This window comes from Lithobates pipiens, unplaced genomic scaffold (genome assembly GCF_037356315.1).
Source record: "Lithobates pipiens isolate NorthernLeopardFrog02 unplaced genomic scaffold, aLitPip1_a1.2 Scaffold_22, whole genome shotgun sequence".
NCBI lineage: Eukaryota > Metazoa > Chordata > Amphibia > Anura > Ranidae > Lithobates > Lithobates pipiens.
In genome coordinates, this window is record NW_027507784.1 from 324,282,484 (window position 1) to 324,300,951 (window position 18,468).

An 18,468-nucleotide genomic window follows, 5' to 3' on the forward strand; every position below is an offset into this window, starting at 1 on the left:
CCCCCCCTACCCCCCCAAACCTCCCTACCACCCACCCCACCTCGAGCGCGCAATGCCGGCAACAACCGTCCCAGTCACAGCCAGACAGCCACCTCCGTACGGGCCAGAAGAAAAAAAAAAAAAAAAAAAAAAAGAAAAAAGGAGGGGGCTCCGCATAAGGAGGAGGGGAGGAGAATCCTCCCTGCCATCCGCCGGGCGGGTACTAGGCCATCCATATATTGACCTCACTCTAGGGGGAATCCCATATCCGTCAGCCAAGGATGCCATAATATCTCGAATTTTCTTAAATTATTTAGCTTTATAAGCATTACTCTCTCGCACCATATTAGAGAGTTAATTGCGTTGACCCATTGTCCAGTATCCGGGGGGTTCCTAGCTTGCCAATTAATTGCTATCAGTCGCCTAGCTTGATATAGGCACTTCAGGACAGATGGCTTGATTGGCAGAGGAATATTAACCCCATCAAATATCCCCAGTAAACAGGCCCTGGCCTCAGGTTTCAGGGTGGTCTTAAAGGCTCTATTTATTTTAATGACTATTTCTAACCAATAACTATATAGCTTTGGGCATTTCCACACCATGTGGAGGAGATCCCCCGGTGCCCCACATCTAGGACATTCATCCCTAGGTTTCCTCCCCATTTTCCATAACTTCTGGGGGGTGTAATATGCCCGATATATGAGGAACAGATGGGACACGCGCTGCGATGGAGATATAGAGGCCAAATGCCCCTGTTCAAGCGTTTTAGCCCACTGTTCCCGAGATATCGGGCCGAGATCCCCTATCCAACCCTGTCTACTCTTGGCTGGGCCTTCACCTTTCAGGAAACTGCCTCTAAGCTTCATATATAGGCACGAAATCTGGCCTTTTGCGTGCCCATGATCTATAAGGGCCTGGAGCAGGGGTATTTCAGTTCGCTCGATAGTGAGTGACCCATATTGGGCCTGGATTGCATGTCTCAGTTGCAGATATTTGTAAAATGACCTATTAGGGACATTGAATTCCTGGCTGATAGTTTCAAAAGATTTCATTACGTTCCCCTCATAAAGATGTACTATTCTATTAATCCCCTGGCTATCCCATTCCGGAGCTTTGTCGACCTTATTTAGTTCAGACAGATGTCGATTACACCATAGAGGAGTATAGGTAGTTATTCCCGCATATCCTAGCTTGCGCTTTGCTTGCTGCCATACCTTCCTCATTAGAGTATTAGTGGGGCAGCTATAAAAAAGGGCATTAGCCTCCAGGGCTTCGGGGACCAGTTTATGGGGTGCTCCCATCATCATCAACTTATGACCTATAGACCCCCCCTCTTGAAGTCCTGCCCCTGTTAAGTGCTGGAGTTGGGCGGCCAGGAAGTATGCACCCAAGTGTGGTATGGCCAACCCTCCCTCCGCGACGGGCAGCTGCAGCGTATGCAAGCCTATCCGAGCATGCCCCTTTTTCCAAATTAATTGCCGAATGAGCGAGTCCATGATTTGGAACCATTTCTGGTTGATCCAAATTGGAGAGTTGTGTAGAATGTAAAGTATTTGGGGTTGCCAAATCATTTTTACTAGGCTGCAGCGGCCCGCCACCGAGAGAGGGAGGCCACACCAACTATTAAGTTTCGTCTTCATTTTCGTCAATAATGGTGCCAGATTCTCGTTGGCATATTGACTTACGTCCCCTGATATCCAGATGCCCAGGTACTTCAGCTTAGTCACCAACTCCAGGCCTGTTATCGTTGAGGGGGCCCCGTGTTCCCCATGCCGGAGCAGTGGTAAAAGAGCTGATTTGCCCCAATTGATCTCTAAGCCCGATTGTTGACCGAACTCGCCCATCAGATGGATCACTCTATTCAGGGTAGAATCCACATCGCCGATAAAAAATAGGAGGTCATCCGCGAACAAGGCAATTTTTTCCTCGGAACTACCCCGCCGAAAACCCTGTATGTCCGGGCAAGATCTTACCAGGGCCGCAAGGGGCTCCATGGCCAATACAAAGAGGAGGGGGGAGAGCGGGCACCCCTGCCTTGTACCTCTTTCCAGTTGGAATGATTCAGAGGTTTCAGTACCCAACTTGATTTTGGCCCTAGGTTTGTTATACATTAATTTTATCCACTGGGTAAATAAGGGGCCAAATCCAAACCTCTCTAGGACCCTCCACAGATAGCCCCATTCCAAGCTGTCGAAGGCCTTAGTGGCATCGAGTGCTAGGATGGCCCCCACCCCCTCATTATCTCTAGGTAATTGGACATTAAGGAAGACTCTTCTAATATTAGTGCTGGTCGCCCTACCCGGGATAAAACCCGACTGATCTGGGTGTATGAGTTTGTGAATGTATGTGTTTAACCGAATTGCTAGTACTTTGGCTAGTATTTTAATATCCGTACATAGCAGGGATATCGGCCGATATGATGAAACTTCCTGGGAGTCCTTTCCCTCCTTCAAGATTAGAGTAATATTAGCCTCACGCATCGAGTCGGGGAGTTCCCCTGTCTCCAATGCGTGATTCAATATCACGAGGAGTTCCGGCAATAGGACCTCCCCATAGCGTTTATAGATTTCTACTGGAAGGCCATCTGGCCCTGGGGATTTATCGTTAGGCATTGCGGCTACTGCATTCCTTAATTCTTCCAGCGTAAGTGGTAGCTCAAGGGATAATTTATCATCCGTTGATAAAGTTGGTATTGCTGTCCGAAGTAAAAAATCAGTCGCCGAATTACCTTGTCCCTGGATGACAGATTTATATAAAGTTCTATATTAGTCATGGAATACCCTCATAATTGCGGAAGGGCTGGAGACAAGAACGCCTGCAGGAGACTTGATTACCTGGGCTACTGTTGGCGCACTGTTAGTTTGAACCAGGAGAGAAAGGGTTCTACCTACTCTCTCTCCTTCGCCAAAGTAATGCTGGCGCTGAAAAATCCGCCTGTTCTCTGCTTTTTTTAGGAGGGCTATTTTATAGACTTGTTGGCTGTCCAGCCATTCCCGCCGGCTTGCGGTCGATGGTGCTGCTATGTATGCTTGTTCTGCCTGGGCGACCTTATTTCTCATTGCTAAGTCCTGGTCTCGAGCTTTCCTCTTAATAGTTGCCACTTGTTGTATTAATGTGCCCCTAATGTAGGCTTTTAAGGAGTCCCAGACCGTACCCGGAGGGGCAGAGCCCCTATTTATTTGAAGAAATTCCCCTAAGTTATCCTGGTGGGAGCTTGGGGGACCCATTAATACCAGCCAGCCCGGGTTAATCCTCCACTCTCTTGGACCTGGTCTAATACCTAGAGACAGTATCATGGACAGGGGGGAGTGGTCAGACACCCCCCTTACTCCGTATTCTATCTCCTGGACCACCTCCGCGGCTGCTTTATTGCCCAGTACCATATCAATTCTTGATAGTGTGCAATAAGTGCTGGAGAAGCAAGAATACTGTCTTACTTGAGGGTGACGTGTTCGCCATAAGTCATTTAAACCTATTTCGGAGATGAAGCCCTGCAAGCGCCCCATTTTGGTCACCAATGGAGCAGGAAATCTATCCATATGCGGGTCCAGCGTTTCGTTGAAGTCGCCTACTACTATACATGGGACATCTGGTTTATCTAGACAGAACGTCGTCAATTTAACCATTACTTCCAGTTTAAAGGGAGGGGGTATATAGATATTGGCTAAGATGCATTGGCGCCCGGACAGGAGACCAAACAAAAAAACAAATCTTCCCTCTTTGTCGATAGAGGACTCTTTGCACAGAAAGTCCGTGCCTCTTTTAACAAGAACACTCACCCCTCTTGAATATGTTGTATGAAAAGAGTGGTAGTATGCCGAAAACCTCCGGTTCCTTAACAATGGGGCTGTACTGGGGGTTAGATGTGTCTCTTGAAGGAAAAGCAAGCCGGGACCTCCCCTTCCTGTTTCCAGAAAAACTGCTGCCCTCTTTTTTGGGTCTCCCAGCCCCCTCACATTCCATGATAAGATGTGTACACTACCCATATATGCTGTTAGTACTCAAACCGGACGGGACAGGGGGGAGGGAGAGGAGGGGGCCCGCCCTCCCACGACGGGCCCACTGTCCCTCCCCCCCCCCCAATTCCGTTGTATCGGCTATACGCGCTCGAGGTGTTCCCCTTAACCCTACTACCCACCCATTCTCCCCCCCCTCCCATCCCCCCACCCCCCCCAACTTCCTGAGCAACCCCTCCCCCCCCCCTCCTCCTCCCACCCCCCCACCCACCCATCAGGGTATCCCCTGGGGGACGCTATTGTGGCTCGACTTTCCATACTCCCCAGGACCCTGGACACCCGACTCCGTTCCCCCCGCTCTCCCAAATAACCCAGGGAGCCCTAGGCTCCCCGGAGTGTCTCACCTCGACCCCACTCAGTACCCCGCTACCAATGCAACCTAGGCTCAAGCTAGCAAAAAAAAAAAAAAAAAGAAAGAAAAGAAAAGGAAATGGGAAAAAAAAAAGGGGGGGGGGGGGGAAGGGGAAGCGGCAGGGCACGTTCGATGAAACATCCTCGATGCTTAACCATTAAGCGTTACTAATAGTGTTTACACTATGTTGCAACATACCTGCCATCTCCCTTTCTCCCTTTCTCCCTTTCTCACCCCCCCATGCTAATCAGTGATCTTATAGAACATACCACATACTATCATGATAAAAATTCCCCCATACTGCTCAACAAAGTTATTTCAAGTGCAGATATTATATAGAATTAAACAGTGCGCTCTTGCATCCCAAAAAAACAGGGGGGGGGGTGTTCAATGACGCCCCCTCCAAGACTTATGTGAAGTATATAGTGATATTTGCATTGTATTGTGCGATTTATACCAACATTTATGCTAACACCCTTACTCACCCCTCCTTTCTAAAAAGTGCGAATTAGTGCTAAAAGACATTATAATCCCATACCTCAAACTAAATCTAGCTAACATAATAAGTATTCTACATCTCTAGAATTGTTGCTCGTGCAGGTTTTATACCAAAAAAAAAAAAAAAAAAAAAAAGGAGGAAGAGGAAAAAAAAAAAAAAAAAATAAACAAAAAAAAAGGCTCCCAGGGAGCCAGCCCTGTTAGCCAGTCCTAGTGGTTGCAGAATGGCTAAAAATCACTTTTATGTTCCTCCAGCCACCTTTCCACTTCTCCTGAGGTGTCAAAGAAAGAAGTTGAGCCCAAAGCGGTTATTCGTAACCGGGCAGGATACAACAGTGCATAATTTAACTTATATTGACGGAGGGTTCGCTTGATGGGGATAAACTCAGCTCTCCGTTTCTGTAGGTCTGGCGAGAAGTCTGGGTAGAATGAGACCCTGGATCCTTTGTAAAAAACATCGTTCAGCTCCCTGGTCCTGCGTAGCAAAATGGTGCGATCATTATAATTCACGAGTCTCAATATCAGAGGCCTGGTGCGGCCTTCTGATAGATGCGGGCCTGCGGGGACTCTATGGGCCCTTTCAATAGCAAAGAGAGTGGTAAAGGGGGTGTTACCCATAAGTTCCCTGAACCAATTTGCCAGAAAATCTATGGGGTTAGACCCCTCGCTTCCCTCTGGGAGGCCAATCAGGCGAATATTATTCCTACGGTTGCTATTTTCCAGGGCATCTAGTTTTGCTGACTGTATGGCTGATTGTTTCAATAGCACATTTATTTTTTGCTGTAGTGGAGAAAAATCATCCTCGATCGTGCTTAATCTCCCTTCCAGGATCGTAGTTCTTGCTACTGTGTTGCTCAGTAGTTGGCCCATAGAGTGCAGTTCAGTTTTAATACTGGCTAGCTGGTTATCGAGGCCGCCTATAGACGCTTTGCATTCATTAACTGCCTTCAATATATCGCGCAGTGTGGGTTCATCACCCTCTAATGGAGGGGATTCCACCGGAGCTACTATATTGTGTGCTATCTTGCTTGCTGCTGTAACTGCATCATGCATCTTGCTGCCACTAGGGGATCGACCTGGATTAGATGCTAGTTGAGTGATACTTCTCCTTTCCGTAGTACCCCCCTGTGTCTTTGTTTGCCCTGCTGGCTGAGGGGGCCCTTTTCTGGTAGGGGAAGTTGCATGGGCAAAGCGTTCCAGTTTTGCTACCGCAGTAGCCGATGCCTGATTTGCTTTCTCTTTAACAGCCCGGGTTTTTTGGTTCCCCTCACCAATCATCCCATCCTCGTTGGCCCGCTTACTAAGCATGGTAGAAAAGCGGCCAATAATAGTGGTGTTGAGAAATTACGATAAAGTCGCCCCCCAAGAAACTTAGTTTTAGCAGCGTGATACAAGTCCATACGGTGGAGCAAAAGAAGTGGTGCGGTGGCCCCAAGCCAAGGGGGCAGCAAGGTAACCGTGCAGGCTGGGCATGGACTCAAGAGACTATTCCCCCAGCAGTTTGCCTGCCTCTAAGTGCTATATTGAATTTGCATAGATAGTTTAACAGGGTTCATCATGCTATAGAAACAGCAATACCAAAAAAAAAAAGGGAAGGGGAGACAGCCGTTTCAGTAAGTCCCGGAGGCTCCAAGAGCTTGGCAGCCTATATCATCCAGCAAGCAGGCTTAGTGTGTAGTAAAACTAGGCAAATGTATTTGAATGTTCGTATGGGCATTCCCAGATACTGCACCCTCCTCCTTGCTTGCCTCTCACCCCACCGCTCGCTACCGCTTTACCGTTAGCCTAGGTAGATGCCATAGGCTTCTTCTTCGTGGATTGCTGCGGGCCGCCGCCTGGGTCTTCTTAATGCAGGCTACTGTCACTGCTCTCAGCGCGTCCCGGGTCAGCTGGAAGAGTTCCTTCGGGCTCCCGCAGGCTCCCTCGGCTCGGCTCGCTCCCGATGACACGCCTCTGATGACGCTGGAGCCACGCCGGCACGAGCTCCCGCGAGACCCACCGCCAAGCACCGCCCGGCAGTGCACGACGAGCTCCGGAGCAAGGCGACCGGGGCCGCCACGTCACGCACAGAATCCAGGTAGGAACCCAGGCTAAACGCCACCTCCACCAGCGGGGAGATTCACTTGCATGGAGGGAGAGCAAGGGGAGGCTAGGAGCGGGCGTCCAGCGTTCACACTCTCTCACTCACTCACTCCCACATCCGACCACGCCCCGCCCGGACACTCTTAAAGTGACCCACATGCTTTCTTTTTAACCAAAATTACCATTGAATGTTATATCTTACTGCTACTTACTATATATTTTTTAGATACCCTGCATATACAACAACTCCTGAGGAAGCGAGCCGAGCTTGCAAAACGCGTCGAGTATTATGTTGTATATGTATACGATCTATTTTACTACTGTAAATAACATGTCATTGGTTAAATCATGCCTGATGATGCTACTATGTTTATGTGCATTCAACCATGTTTTTCTTGGTATTTGAATAAAAATATTTTTTACACCTATTTGAGATGACCTATATGACCAACTCATTTAAAGTCCCATGGGCGAATTTGTTTTCTATGTCTAGAGGCTTTTAGGTTTAGCTAGCTATACTTCCATGGATTTCTCTCATTGAGTCTGAAATCTAATAGATTCCTCCATCCACAAGAAATAGGATGGATAGAGTAATCTTACTAATCTCCCCTGTTGGCTATTGCTGTCAGCGGCTGCCTGAATACCTGAACAGTGACTGCATACAATTGGTTGCAGCACAAAAAATTTCCTTCAATGTTTGTCCTGCTGGTTGGTGTTGACGGGGCCAACCACAGCTAGAATTTCAGCTGATTCAAAGGAATCGGCCAAATTTTGAGCTGCCTATGGCTGGCTTAATGGGAATTCAAAGCCTGTTCCAGGTTCTGTTGAAGCAAGTAAAGCTGGTCATACATGGCTTGCATTGTGGCCAATTCCAATTGGAGCCGTAGCTGGTCCTGTTGGCAACACCTGGCTTGACAAACGTCAAATGGAAAATTAAAGCAGCAAACTTGTGCCAACTATTCCTTACAGTCTTGTGGGGGGGGGGAGAGTATCCCTAAAAACCCCTTATGTGTTCCTTTTCAACCTCAAACCCTCCTCTTGCACGTCTCACCAATTTAAAATCAATATTGTTTATTTTTACTGCCGTCAGGCAAACTCCTAGGGAGGATATGGAAATCTGGGGTTCTAATGAGTGTGCAAGCAAAACAAAAAATAGCATGGTACTTATTCAGTAAGAAACTGACAGCTATTCGACATGATAAACTTAAAATTTTCCAAAAAAATATATATATGGTACTCTTAGATATCTATATTTTAGGGGGAGACCTTGAAGACTCAATCTGGTCTTTTTAGTCTGCTAGACTTGTACTTACGACTGAGGGGTCTCCTCCGGATGGGGGCTTATCCGGAATCAACTGCGACCTATACCCTTCCCTTTCCCCTTCTTTGTTTTTACCTTTGCCAAAAAAGTTTTTTTCTTTTTTTTTTGTTTTTCTCTTTTGTTTCTTTTCTTTTTCTCTCGAGAGGAGAGAAAAAGAAAAGAAACAAAAGATTTATTTTTTTGCACAATTTTTTTCTTGCAGTTGGCACATATTTTTTTATTGGTTACTATTACTCTCGGTATGCTTTTATGCATTCCTTATAACCACGTGTGAGTCTAAAATGTCATAGGCACCTTTGGGAGATGCATTCTATTGTATATTATGTTCCTTACCTGGGAACTGGTATCCATGAGCCTACTTTGTAAGGGTGCCCAGTATACGTAATTGGTCCTGAGCGGCCAGTTTCTTGATGTTGGACCATACATACGTTTTTCATAAAGTTATAAATTATCATTTTAATGAGTGAAATAAGTATTTGACCCCCTATCAATCAGCAAGATTTCTGGCTCTCAGGTGTCATCTATACAGGAAGGGAGTGCTCCTAATCTCAGCTTGTTACCTGTATAAGAGACACCTGTCCACAGCAGCAATCAATCAGATTCCAATCTCTCCATCACGTCCAAGACCAAAGAGCTGTCCAAAGATGTCAGGGACAAGATTGTAGACCTACACAAGACTGGAATGGGCTACAAGACCATCGCCAAGCAGCTTGGCGAGAGGGTGACAACAGTTGGTGCGATCATTCATAAATGTAAGAAACACAAAATAACTGTCACTGTCGCTCGGTCTGGGGCTCCATGCAAGATCTCACCTCGTGGAGTTTCAATGATCATGAGAACGGTGAGGAATCAGCCCAGAACTACACCGGAGAATCTTGTCAATGATCTCAAGGCAGCTGGTACCATAGTCGGCAAGAAAACAATTGGTAACACACTACGCCATGAAGGGCTGAAATCCTGCAGTGCCCACAACGTCCCCCTGCTCAAGAAAGCACATGTACAGGACTGTCTGACGTTTGCTAAAAAAAAGTTTGCTATAAACATCTGAATGAATCAGAGGAGAACTGGGTGAAGGTGTTGTGGTCAGATGATACGAAAATCGAGCTCTCTGGCATCAACTCAATTTGTCGTGTTTGGAGGAGGAGGAATGCTGCCTATGACCCCAAGAACACCATCCCCACCATCAAATATGGAGGTGGAAACATTATGCTCTGGGGGTGTTTTGGGATAGGACAACTTCACCACATTAAAGGGACGATGGACGGGGCCATGTACCATCAAATCTTGGGTGAGAACCTCCTTCCCTCAGCCAGGGCATTGAAAATGGGTCGTGGATGGGTATTCCAGCATGACAATGACTCAAAACTCACGGCCAAGGCAACAAAAGAGGTGGCTCAAGAAGAAGCACATTAAGGTCCTGGAGAGGCCGATCTTTCTCCAGGCCTTAATCTTATAGAAAATATGTGGAGGCAGCCAAATGTCAGCCTGGAACCCTTAATGACTGGGAGAGGATCTGCAAAGAGGATTTGGGACAAAATCCCTCCTGAGATTTGTGCAAACCTGGTGGTCTGACCTCTGTGATTACCAACAAGGGGTTTGCCACCACTCATTAAAATGAAAATCAATTTATAACTTTTTTGAAATGCCTTTTTCCTGGATATATTTGTTGTTTTGTCTCTCACTGTTAAAATAAACCCATCATTTAAAATTATAGACTGATTCTATGTCAGTGGGTAAACTTATAAAATCAGCAGGGAATCACATACTTTTTTCCCTCACTGCATGTAACTGGTTTTTGAACTAACTTCAATAAACACATATTGGAACAGAAAAATCAAAACATCTGGTTTGAAAAATATCAGCTGAACAGTGACTGCAGGGAGTCGGATGCAATCACTGTTTGGGTATTCAGACCGCTACGGCTTCCAGCTGTCGGAATATAATAGCTGGCAGTGGGGAATCTTCCAAATGTGTGGTTTAGCATAGATGGGGAAATTTATGAGGGTATAGCCAGCCTAAAGTGGTTGTAAACCTCAGACATTAAATAGGAACAAAGCGTATACTTCTATAGCAGGGCTCAAAATTTCAAGTCCTGAGCTACTAGCCAGGCCTTAAGACCCCTTTCACACCAGGGCGTTTTGCAGACGTTAGAAATAGCGCATGCAATCCGCCCTAAAACGCTGCACTATTGTTTGTAGTGTGAAAGCCCGAGGGCTTTCACACTACAGCGGTGCGCTGGCAGGACGTCAGGGAAAAGTCCTGCCAGCAGCTTCTTTGGAGCGGTGTGTTTAACGCTCCTCCACCACTGCTCCCTATTGAAATCAATATTGCGGCGTATTGCTGGCGGTTTTAACCCTTTCTCGGCCGCTAGCGGGGGGGGTAAAAGCGCCCCGCTAGTGGCCGAAATGCCCGCAAATCCGGCGGTAAAACGCCGCTAAAAATAGCGGCATCTTATCGCCCGTGCTATGGGCAGTGTGGTGTGAAAGGGGTCTAAGGATTACCTGCCACCGGTTGCCCCACCCAACCTCTACCCTGCCCTGACCCTAAACACGCCCTCGTAAATTAGCTCATGAAATGACACTTAAATGTTTTATGCAGAATTAAGTTCCAAAAATTAAATATTAACAACTTTATCAGTGCCGCCTCACCTGTGTCCGTCGCTGCCGCCTCACCTGTGTTGCCGCCTCACCTGTGTTGCCGCCTCACCTGTGTCCGTCACTGCCGCCTCACCTGTGTCCGTCACTGCCGCCTTACCTGTGCAGGGGCAGAGAGAGGAAGAGGATTGCTGGTCGGATCATCACAGGGCAGGGAACATCTCTGTAACAGCTTTTATATGAATTGCAGTGTTCCCCGCGTTCGCTGTTGCATGCAGCCACGCCTCCTGGCACGGGTACTTTAAAATATGTCACATGTCCTGGCATTGGACCGGTGTTCTGTCTAAGTACCCGGACCAGGAACCGGGCTGTATGTGACAGCGAGCGCAGGGAACACTCGGCAATTCAAATGAAAGCAGCCATGTTCCCCGCTCTGTGATGATCCGGCTGGCTCTCTTCCCCTGGGCAATCACTGGGACTCCCATTCAACCCCGCCTTCTGGCGGGGCAACCCCACACTCGCCCCACACTCGCCAGCAATCAATCATTTTCCACTAAGCCAGTAGGCGAGTGGAAATTTTGAGGGCTTCTCTATAGTGAGTTACTCCTGACAAGTTTTCCTGACACCAAGAGAAAAAAAGGGGACAGGAGGGACGACCTCAGCTCTGTGTTTGATTTTGGATGGTGGGGAGTTTCCCCTTCCCTCCAATCAGCTCTGAGTTCTCACTAAGCTCTGTAGTGTATAATTTTGACTCTCTGCCCCCTGCTTTCTGACAGCTCAGAAAAGTTATATAAATTCTGGATTTTGAACAGCTGTAGAGAAGATTCAGATAAACAGGTACAACTTATGTATGAGGATTTGTTATATCTCTGTGTACCACTCGAGGCCAGTCACTTCACTGGGTATATGTAAGGGTGTCGAACCACCGAAGGCTCTGTACAGCCGTCAGAACGGTCCTTTGCATCCTGTCAAGCAGCGCAGACATTACATAAGCAGACACTTCAGGATACTTGTGTCCTGTCCACCTTTGTCGGGCTGCATTCTCCAGCGCCCTTCTACATGACCTCCGTATTGCTCCGTAGGGTTGATAAATACTGCTTGCTGTACCTGGAAGCTCCTCTTCAATCGGAAATGTTCCTATCCCTGGAGAGTCCGGTATATAAGAGAAGTCTTCTCCATAACGCGGAGAAAACACACGAGCTGCAGTTTTATATCTTGCTCTGTATTAATCTTCTCTTTCTTTTTGCAGCCCAAGTGGGGAAGACGTCTCTGATTATGGCTCTGGTGGGAGAGGAATTCCCTGACGAGGTTGGTGCTTTGCACTTCATGTTTGCCTTTTGCTGAGGATTCTGGGAATTGCCTGGCTGCCAGCGGGCTGTGTACACCGCGTATCTGACCTATTTCTTCTAGAATAACAAGGAAAGGGAGGCTTTTTGCCAATTCATATTAGTCTTGTTAAGCCCATTTAATTAAAGCAGTTGTAAAGTAAATTTTTGTTTTTTTAAAAACAAAATAAACATTATATACTTACCTGCTCTGTGTAATGATATTGCACAGAGTGGCCCCGAACCTCCTTTTCCAGGGTGCCCTGATAGCGCTCTCAGCTCCTCGTTTTCTTTGTGTGCTACAATTTGAAGATATTTCCTATGGGGGCGCACCTGTGGGCTTGGTCCTGAGCCAAAGTGCGCATCCATTGACATACACAGCATGGCTCAGCCCCACCCCCACTCTCTGCCCACAGGATTTTATTGACAGCAGCAGGAGGCAATGGTCCCTGGTGCTGCCTCTATCCTATGAATGTTGGGGGAGAGAAGAGAGAACAGCTACAGATGGGTTGGGGCTGGTGTACATCTACGACCTAATCTGCTGTGTCTCCAGACACCAGGAGACGTACACTATATTACCAAAAGTATTGGGACGCTTGCCTTTACACACACATGAACTTTAATTCAGTCTTAGTCCATAGGGTTCAATAATGAGTTGGCTCCGCCCTTTGCAGCTATAACAGCTTCAACTCTTCTGGGAAGGCTGTCCACAAGGTTTAGGAGTGTGTCTATGGGAATGTTTGACCATTCTTCCAGAAGGGCATTTTGTGAGGTCAGGCACTGATGTTGGATGAGATGGCCTGGCTCAGTCTCCACTTGAATTCATCCCAAAGGTGTTCTATTGGGTTGAGGTCAGGACTCTTTGCAGAAGAGTCAAGTTCCTCTACCCCAAACTCACTCATCCATGTCTTTTTGGACCTTGCTTTGTGCACTGGTCCAAATCATTTGGTGGAGGGGGGATTATGGTGTGGGGTTGTTTTTCAGGGGTTTGGCTTGGCCCCTTAGTTCCAGTGAAGAGAACTCTTAAGTTGTCAGCATACCAAGAAATTTTGGACAATTTCATGCTCCCAACTTTGTGGGAACAGTTTGGGGATGGCCCTTTCCTTTTCCAACATGACTGAGCACCAGTGCACAAAGCAAGGTCCATAAAGACATGGATGAGCGAGTTTGGGGTGGTGGAACTTGACTGACCTGCAGAGTCCTGACCTCACACCCATAGAACATCTTTGGGATAAATTAGAGAGGAGACTATGAAGCAGGCCTTCTTGTCCAACATCAGTGCCTGACCTCACAAATGCCCTTCTGGAAGAATGGTCAAACATTCCCATAGACACACTCCTAAACCTTGTGGACAGCCTTCCCAGAAGAGTTGAAGCTGTTATAGCCGCAAAGGGTGGGCCAACTCAATATTGAACCCTACGGACTAAGACTGGGATGCCATGAAAATTCATGTGCATGTAAAAGCAGGTGTCCCAATACTTTCGGTGATACAGTGTATCTACATTGGTCCAAACCTGGGCAAAGTAAGAACCCCCAAAAACCCCTTCAACTCTAAATGATCACTGGCATGCAAAAAAGAAAATGAATGCCACGTTACTATGGGATTCTGAGCAAGCAGCAAATGCATACATAAAACACACTTTATTCGTTCTGCGTGTGCTTTTTATCTTTTTTTTATTTATTTAGAAATACCGTATATACTCGGGTATAGGCCGACCCGAATATAAGCCGAGGCCCCCAATTTACCCCCAAAAAACTGGAAAACTTATTGACTCGTGTATAAGCCGAGGGTGAGACATGGCTGTCCATCCCTGTGTGTCCGTCCATCCCTGTGTGTGTGTCCGTCCATCCATCCCTGTGTGTGTGTCCATCCATCCATCCATCCATCCCTGTGTGTGTGTCCGTCCATCCATCCCTGTGTGTGTATCCATCCATCCATCCATCCCTGTGTGTGTGTGTGTATTCATCCATCCATCCATCCCTGTGTGTGTGTGTGTGTGTGTGTATCCATCCATCCATCCATCCATCCATCCCTGTGTGTGTGTGTGTGTGTGTGTGTATCCATCCATCCGTGTGTGTGTGTGTGTGTGTGTGTGTCCGTGCAGCCTTGTGTGTGTGTCCAGCCTACCTGTGTCCCAAGCCTCCGTCCCGAGCCGCCGTCGTCCCGAGCCTCCTCCGTCCCGTGCCTCCTCCGTCCCGTGTCGTGCCGATGGATCGCCGCTCCAGGATCGCCGCTCTTCTCGGCGGCCATTCTACAATTCAAAAGCCGCGCCTCCGCCTCCGCCTGTGATAGGCGGAACACTCAATTTCCCAGCAGCCTGTGTTCCGCCTATCACGGACATCCTCTCATACTCGTCCGTAGTATGAGAATGAACGGATGTCCGTGATAGGCGGAACACTGACTGCTGGGAAATTCAGTGTTCCGCCTATCACAGGCGGAGGCGGAGAAGGAGGCGCGGCTTTTGAATTTTAATGTCCGCCGTCTGTCTGCTCGATACGCTGATCGAGCAGTCAGACAGCGGTGACTCGAGTATAAGCCGAGGGGGCACTTTCAGCCTCAAAAAAGAGGCTGAAAATCTCGGCTTATACTCGAGTATATACGGTAACCTTGTTTTGGATGTTGGCTTTGTTGTCTTTCCCATTTATTTCATTTGGTGCCAGCTGGGTCTCATGTAATTAGAAATTATTAAATATGTATTGTAGGTTCCAGCTCGAGCGGAGGAAATCACCATACCAGCTGATGTCACCCCAGAAAAAGTGCCAACACACATTGTGGATTTTTCAGGTATTGATTAAAAAACTGCAAGTGAAAACTAAAAGCAGTGGGTAACGGACTAGCCATCAATATGGCCTGTGGTCTCCTGCAGCTGATCTTTCACCATGGCATACACACCATTCCTTGTTCTGCATGGAGTCTCTGTGTGAAGGTTGTCGTCCTGGTAGGGGCAGGACTTTGCTTCCTCATGTCAGAGTTACCCCTCTGATGACTGGTCGGAGAATATTCAAGAAGCTATATTAAATATAGAAATTGAGCTACAGAACCGATTCAGCAGAAGTAGGGAGCTCCTTGCACTGCAGGTTTTCAGGTATAGCTTCCTCTCCAGCAAAGAGAACAGTGATCAGAAAATAGTAACATCACCAAATCTTACTCTGCATCTCTTGAGACTAGCGGTCAGAGACAGCACTTTCTGAAGTCTCACACCTCACATATACAAGCTTAACCATTTCAACTCCAGAAGGTTAACATCTGGGATGATCAAGGGGTTAAATATGTGCCTAACTATGTATAGTGTGCTGCTTTTTACTAATGGATCTCTCAGTTTCTTATCCCTGCGCTGCAGGGATAAGAAACTGACATTCGCTCCCCGTGTAAGAGCTCTGTGTTGAATGCCATCACAGAGCACTCAGCTGTGAATGTACACAGCTTATTAGCAGGTCCTGGGTGAAAATTATTGGCTGGGACTTACTGACAGGCTCCCACTGTGTACAATCACAGTGGGAACCGAGAAGGGGGGGCGCGCATGCGTATGCTGTAAACAAGAATCTAGGCAGCGACTTACCAGTACATCGCTGCCTACAGCAGTACAATGTGGACGGTTAAGGCACAGGGAAATGATGAGGAATTTAAAGACACAATGGGGTTGCTTTACTAAAGGCAAATAGACTTTGCAAAGTGCAGTTGCAATATGCAAGTGCAGTTGCTCCAGAGCTTAGTAAATGAGCAGAAGCTCTGCTGACTTCCATCATCCAATCATGTGCAAGCAAAAATGCAGTTTTTTTTATTTTCCTTGCATGTCATTGGGTATTCTTTGCAAAGCGAACCTTTGCCTCGTTTACTAAGCTCTGGAGCAACTGCAGTTTGCGAAGTGCACAGTCTATTTGCCTTTAGAAAATCAACCCCAATTTTTGTTTTGGTCAAAGTACGGATTAGGCACAACTAAAGCTTTGATCCAGGGATGATATATTTGGCATACTGTTGGGCCAGCTTGGTACAATGTAAGTATGCGTATGTGATACCTGATCTGCTTGTGTGGAAGCTGTAAATCACTGTAGTAGCCGCTTTCTGGGTGCTGTGATGAGCGGCTGGCCTTCTGCATAGTAACCACAGGGGGTCGCTCACTCATCACAGCTCTCATTCAGAGAATGCTTTGCATCTTTCTCAGTGGATAAGAGGACCGTGACATCCCAATTTCTTACTTGGTCCAATTAGAGAATGCTTTGTATGTGTGGTGGCTGGCATTTTTCCATATGGAATCAATCCCAGCAACCACAAGGGCACATAGAAAACAGCTATTTTCTGTGTACTTTGTTCACACTACAACACTCATCAGGTGGATATCAGTGCTTGGCAAAAACATGCAGACATTTTTCCGGAAATGCACCGGAGCTCACCTGACCCGTAACTGCACTGTCTCTCCATTGCAGTAGATAGACAATTTAATGTCATTTCCATGAAGGTTAAAAAAAAATAGTTAAACTGTACATTGCGTTCTAAAAATGCAAAGCGATGCCTTCCACCGTCATCACACAGCAGACACTAGCTAACATGCTAAAATCAATTGTTTTAGTATGCAGCTAGTGTGAATGTAGGTTGGCTGATTTTTGTATCTTGTTATTTGTTTTTATGGATGTTGCTAACTGTCTTCTCCCTGTGACTGTAGAAATGGAACAGACAGAAGATGAGCTCAGGGGGGAGATTTCAAAGGTGAGTAAAATGTACTCCGGTTTTAATAACAAGTCAAGGTGTTTTTTTCTGTTTTTTTTTTTCTGTTTTTTATGAATGCAGTGTTCATATTCACCTGCTGGGAGAATCTCCTGGCTTGGTAAGTAGGCTGACGGAATTGGGCACAGCCTGAGTATGTAAGGCCGCGTACACACGCACGGACTGTTTGCCCAACCTTGTTCGTCAAACAGTTTCGGCAAACAGTCCGCTCAAAATTTGCATGAGCGGACTTGCCCACACACGAGCGGACTGTTTGACGAACAAGGTTGGGCAAACAGTTCGCTCAACTTTTGAAATGAACGGACTCGCCCACGTAAGGAGGAGGCAAATCCGCCCATTTCGAGCGCGTGTACAGGTAGGCGGGGCCCGCGAAGGAGACGTCGCGGGCTCCGCCGCCTGGAATGGGCTTAAAGGGGAACCCCAACGCCGAAAAAAATCGGCGTGGGGGTTCCCCCAAAGTCCACACCAGACCCTTGTCCGAGCACGCTACCCGGCCGGCCAGGAAAGGGGGGCGAGCGAGCGCGCCCCCCCTCCTGAGCCGTACCAGGCCGCGTGCCCTCAACATGGGGGGGTGCCTTGGGGAAGGGGGGGCCGCGCGGCCCCCCCACCCCAAAGCACCTTGTCCCCATGTTGATGAGGACAAGGGCCTCTTCCCGACAACCCTGGCCGTTGGTTGTCGGGGTCTGCGGGCGGGGGGCTTATCGGAATCCGGGAGCCCCCTTTAAGAAGGGGGCCCCCGGATACCGGCCCCCCACCCTATGTGAATGAGTATGGGGTACAATGTACCCCTACCCATTCACCTGTGAAATAAAGTACAAAAAAAAACACAACACAGGGAAAAAATATTTTATTGCACAGCTCCGGGGGTCTTCCGTCTTCGGGGGTCTTCTCGCCGGACTCCTCCGCTATCTGTGTGTAGCTCTTTTACTAGCGGAGGAGTCCGGCTTTCTTCCTCCCCGCCGCCGGCCTCTTCTCCCGACTTCGGGGGTCTTGTCCCCCTCTTCGGTTCTTCTGCCGGGCCACCGCGCCTTCTTGTAGCTCTTTTACAGGCGGTGGCCCGGTCTTCTGTCGCCGCTGCCTTCCGTTCTTCTGTCGCCGCCTTCGGTTCTTCTGCCGGGCCACCGCGCCTTCTTGTAGCTCTTTTACAGGCGGTGGCCCGGTCTTCTGTCGCCGCTGTCGTCGCCGCCGCCGCCGCCGCCTTCCGTTCTTGTTCTTCTTCTTGTTCTTCTTCTTCTTCTTCTCCTGGAGATGTTGACTCGACGAGCTCTCCGGCCGGAATGCCAGGGACACGCTCCGCTGCCACTTATATAGTGACAATGGGGCGGTGTCACATGGTATATGTCACATGGGTTGGTCACATGGTGACCCCGCCCCCCTTACGATGTCATAGTCCCCATGTGACATCAACCCATGTGACCAACCCATGTGACATATACCATGTGACACCGCCCCATTGTCACTATATAAGTGACCGCACAGCGCGGCTCTGGCATTCCGGCCGGAGAGCTCGTCGAGTCAACATCTCCAGGAGAAGAAGAAGAAAAGAACAAGGGGAAGAAAGGAACAAGAAACGGAAAA

The 18,468-nt window shown here is 47.9% G+C and overlaps 1 protein-coding gene across 1 annotated transcript in view; it reads left to right on the top strand.

Moving 5' to 3' along the window:
• Positions 1-18,468, top strand: part of RHOT2 (ras homolog family member T2) — a 72,265-nt gene that overhangs the window by 8,042 nt on the left and 45,755 nt on the right. The window contains exons 2-4 of the mRNA XM_077449539.1: positions 12,092-12,150; positions 14,871-14,952; positions 16,829-16,872. Of these exons, the coding sequence (XP_077305665.1) occupies positions 12,092-12,150; positions 14,871-14,952; positions 16,829-16,872 (185 nt within the window). The remainder of the gene's footprint in view (positions 1-12,091; positions 12,151-14,870; positions 14,953-16,828; positions 16,873-18,468) is intronic.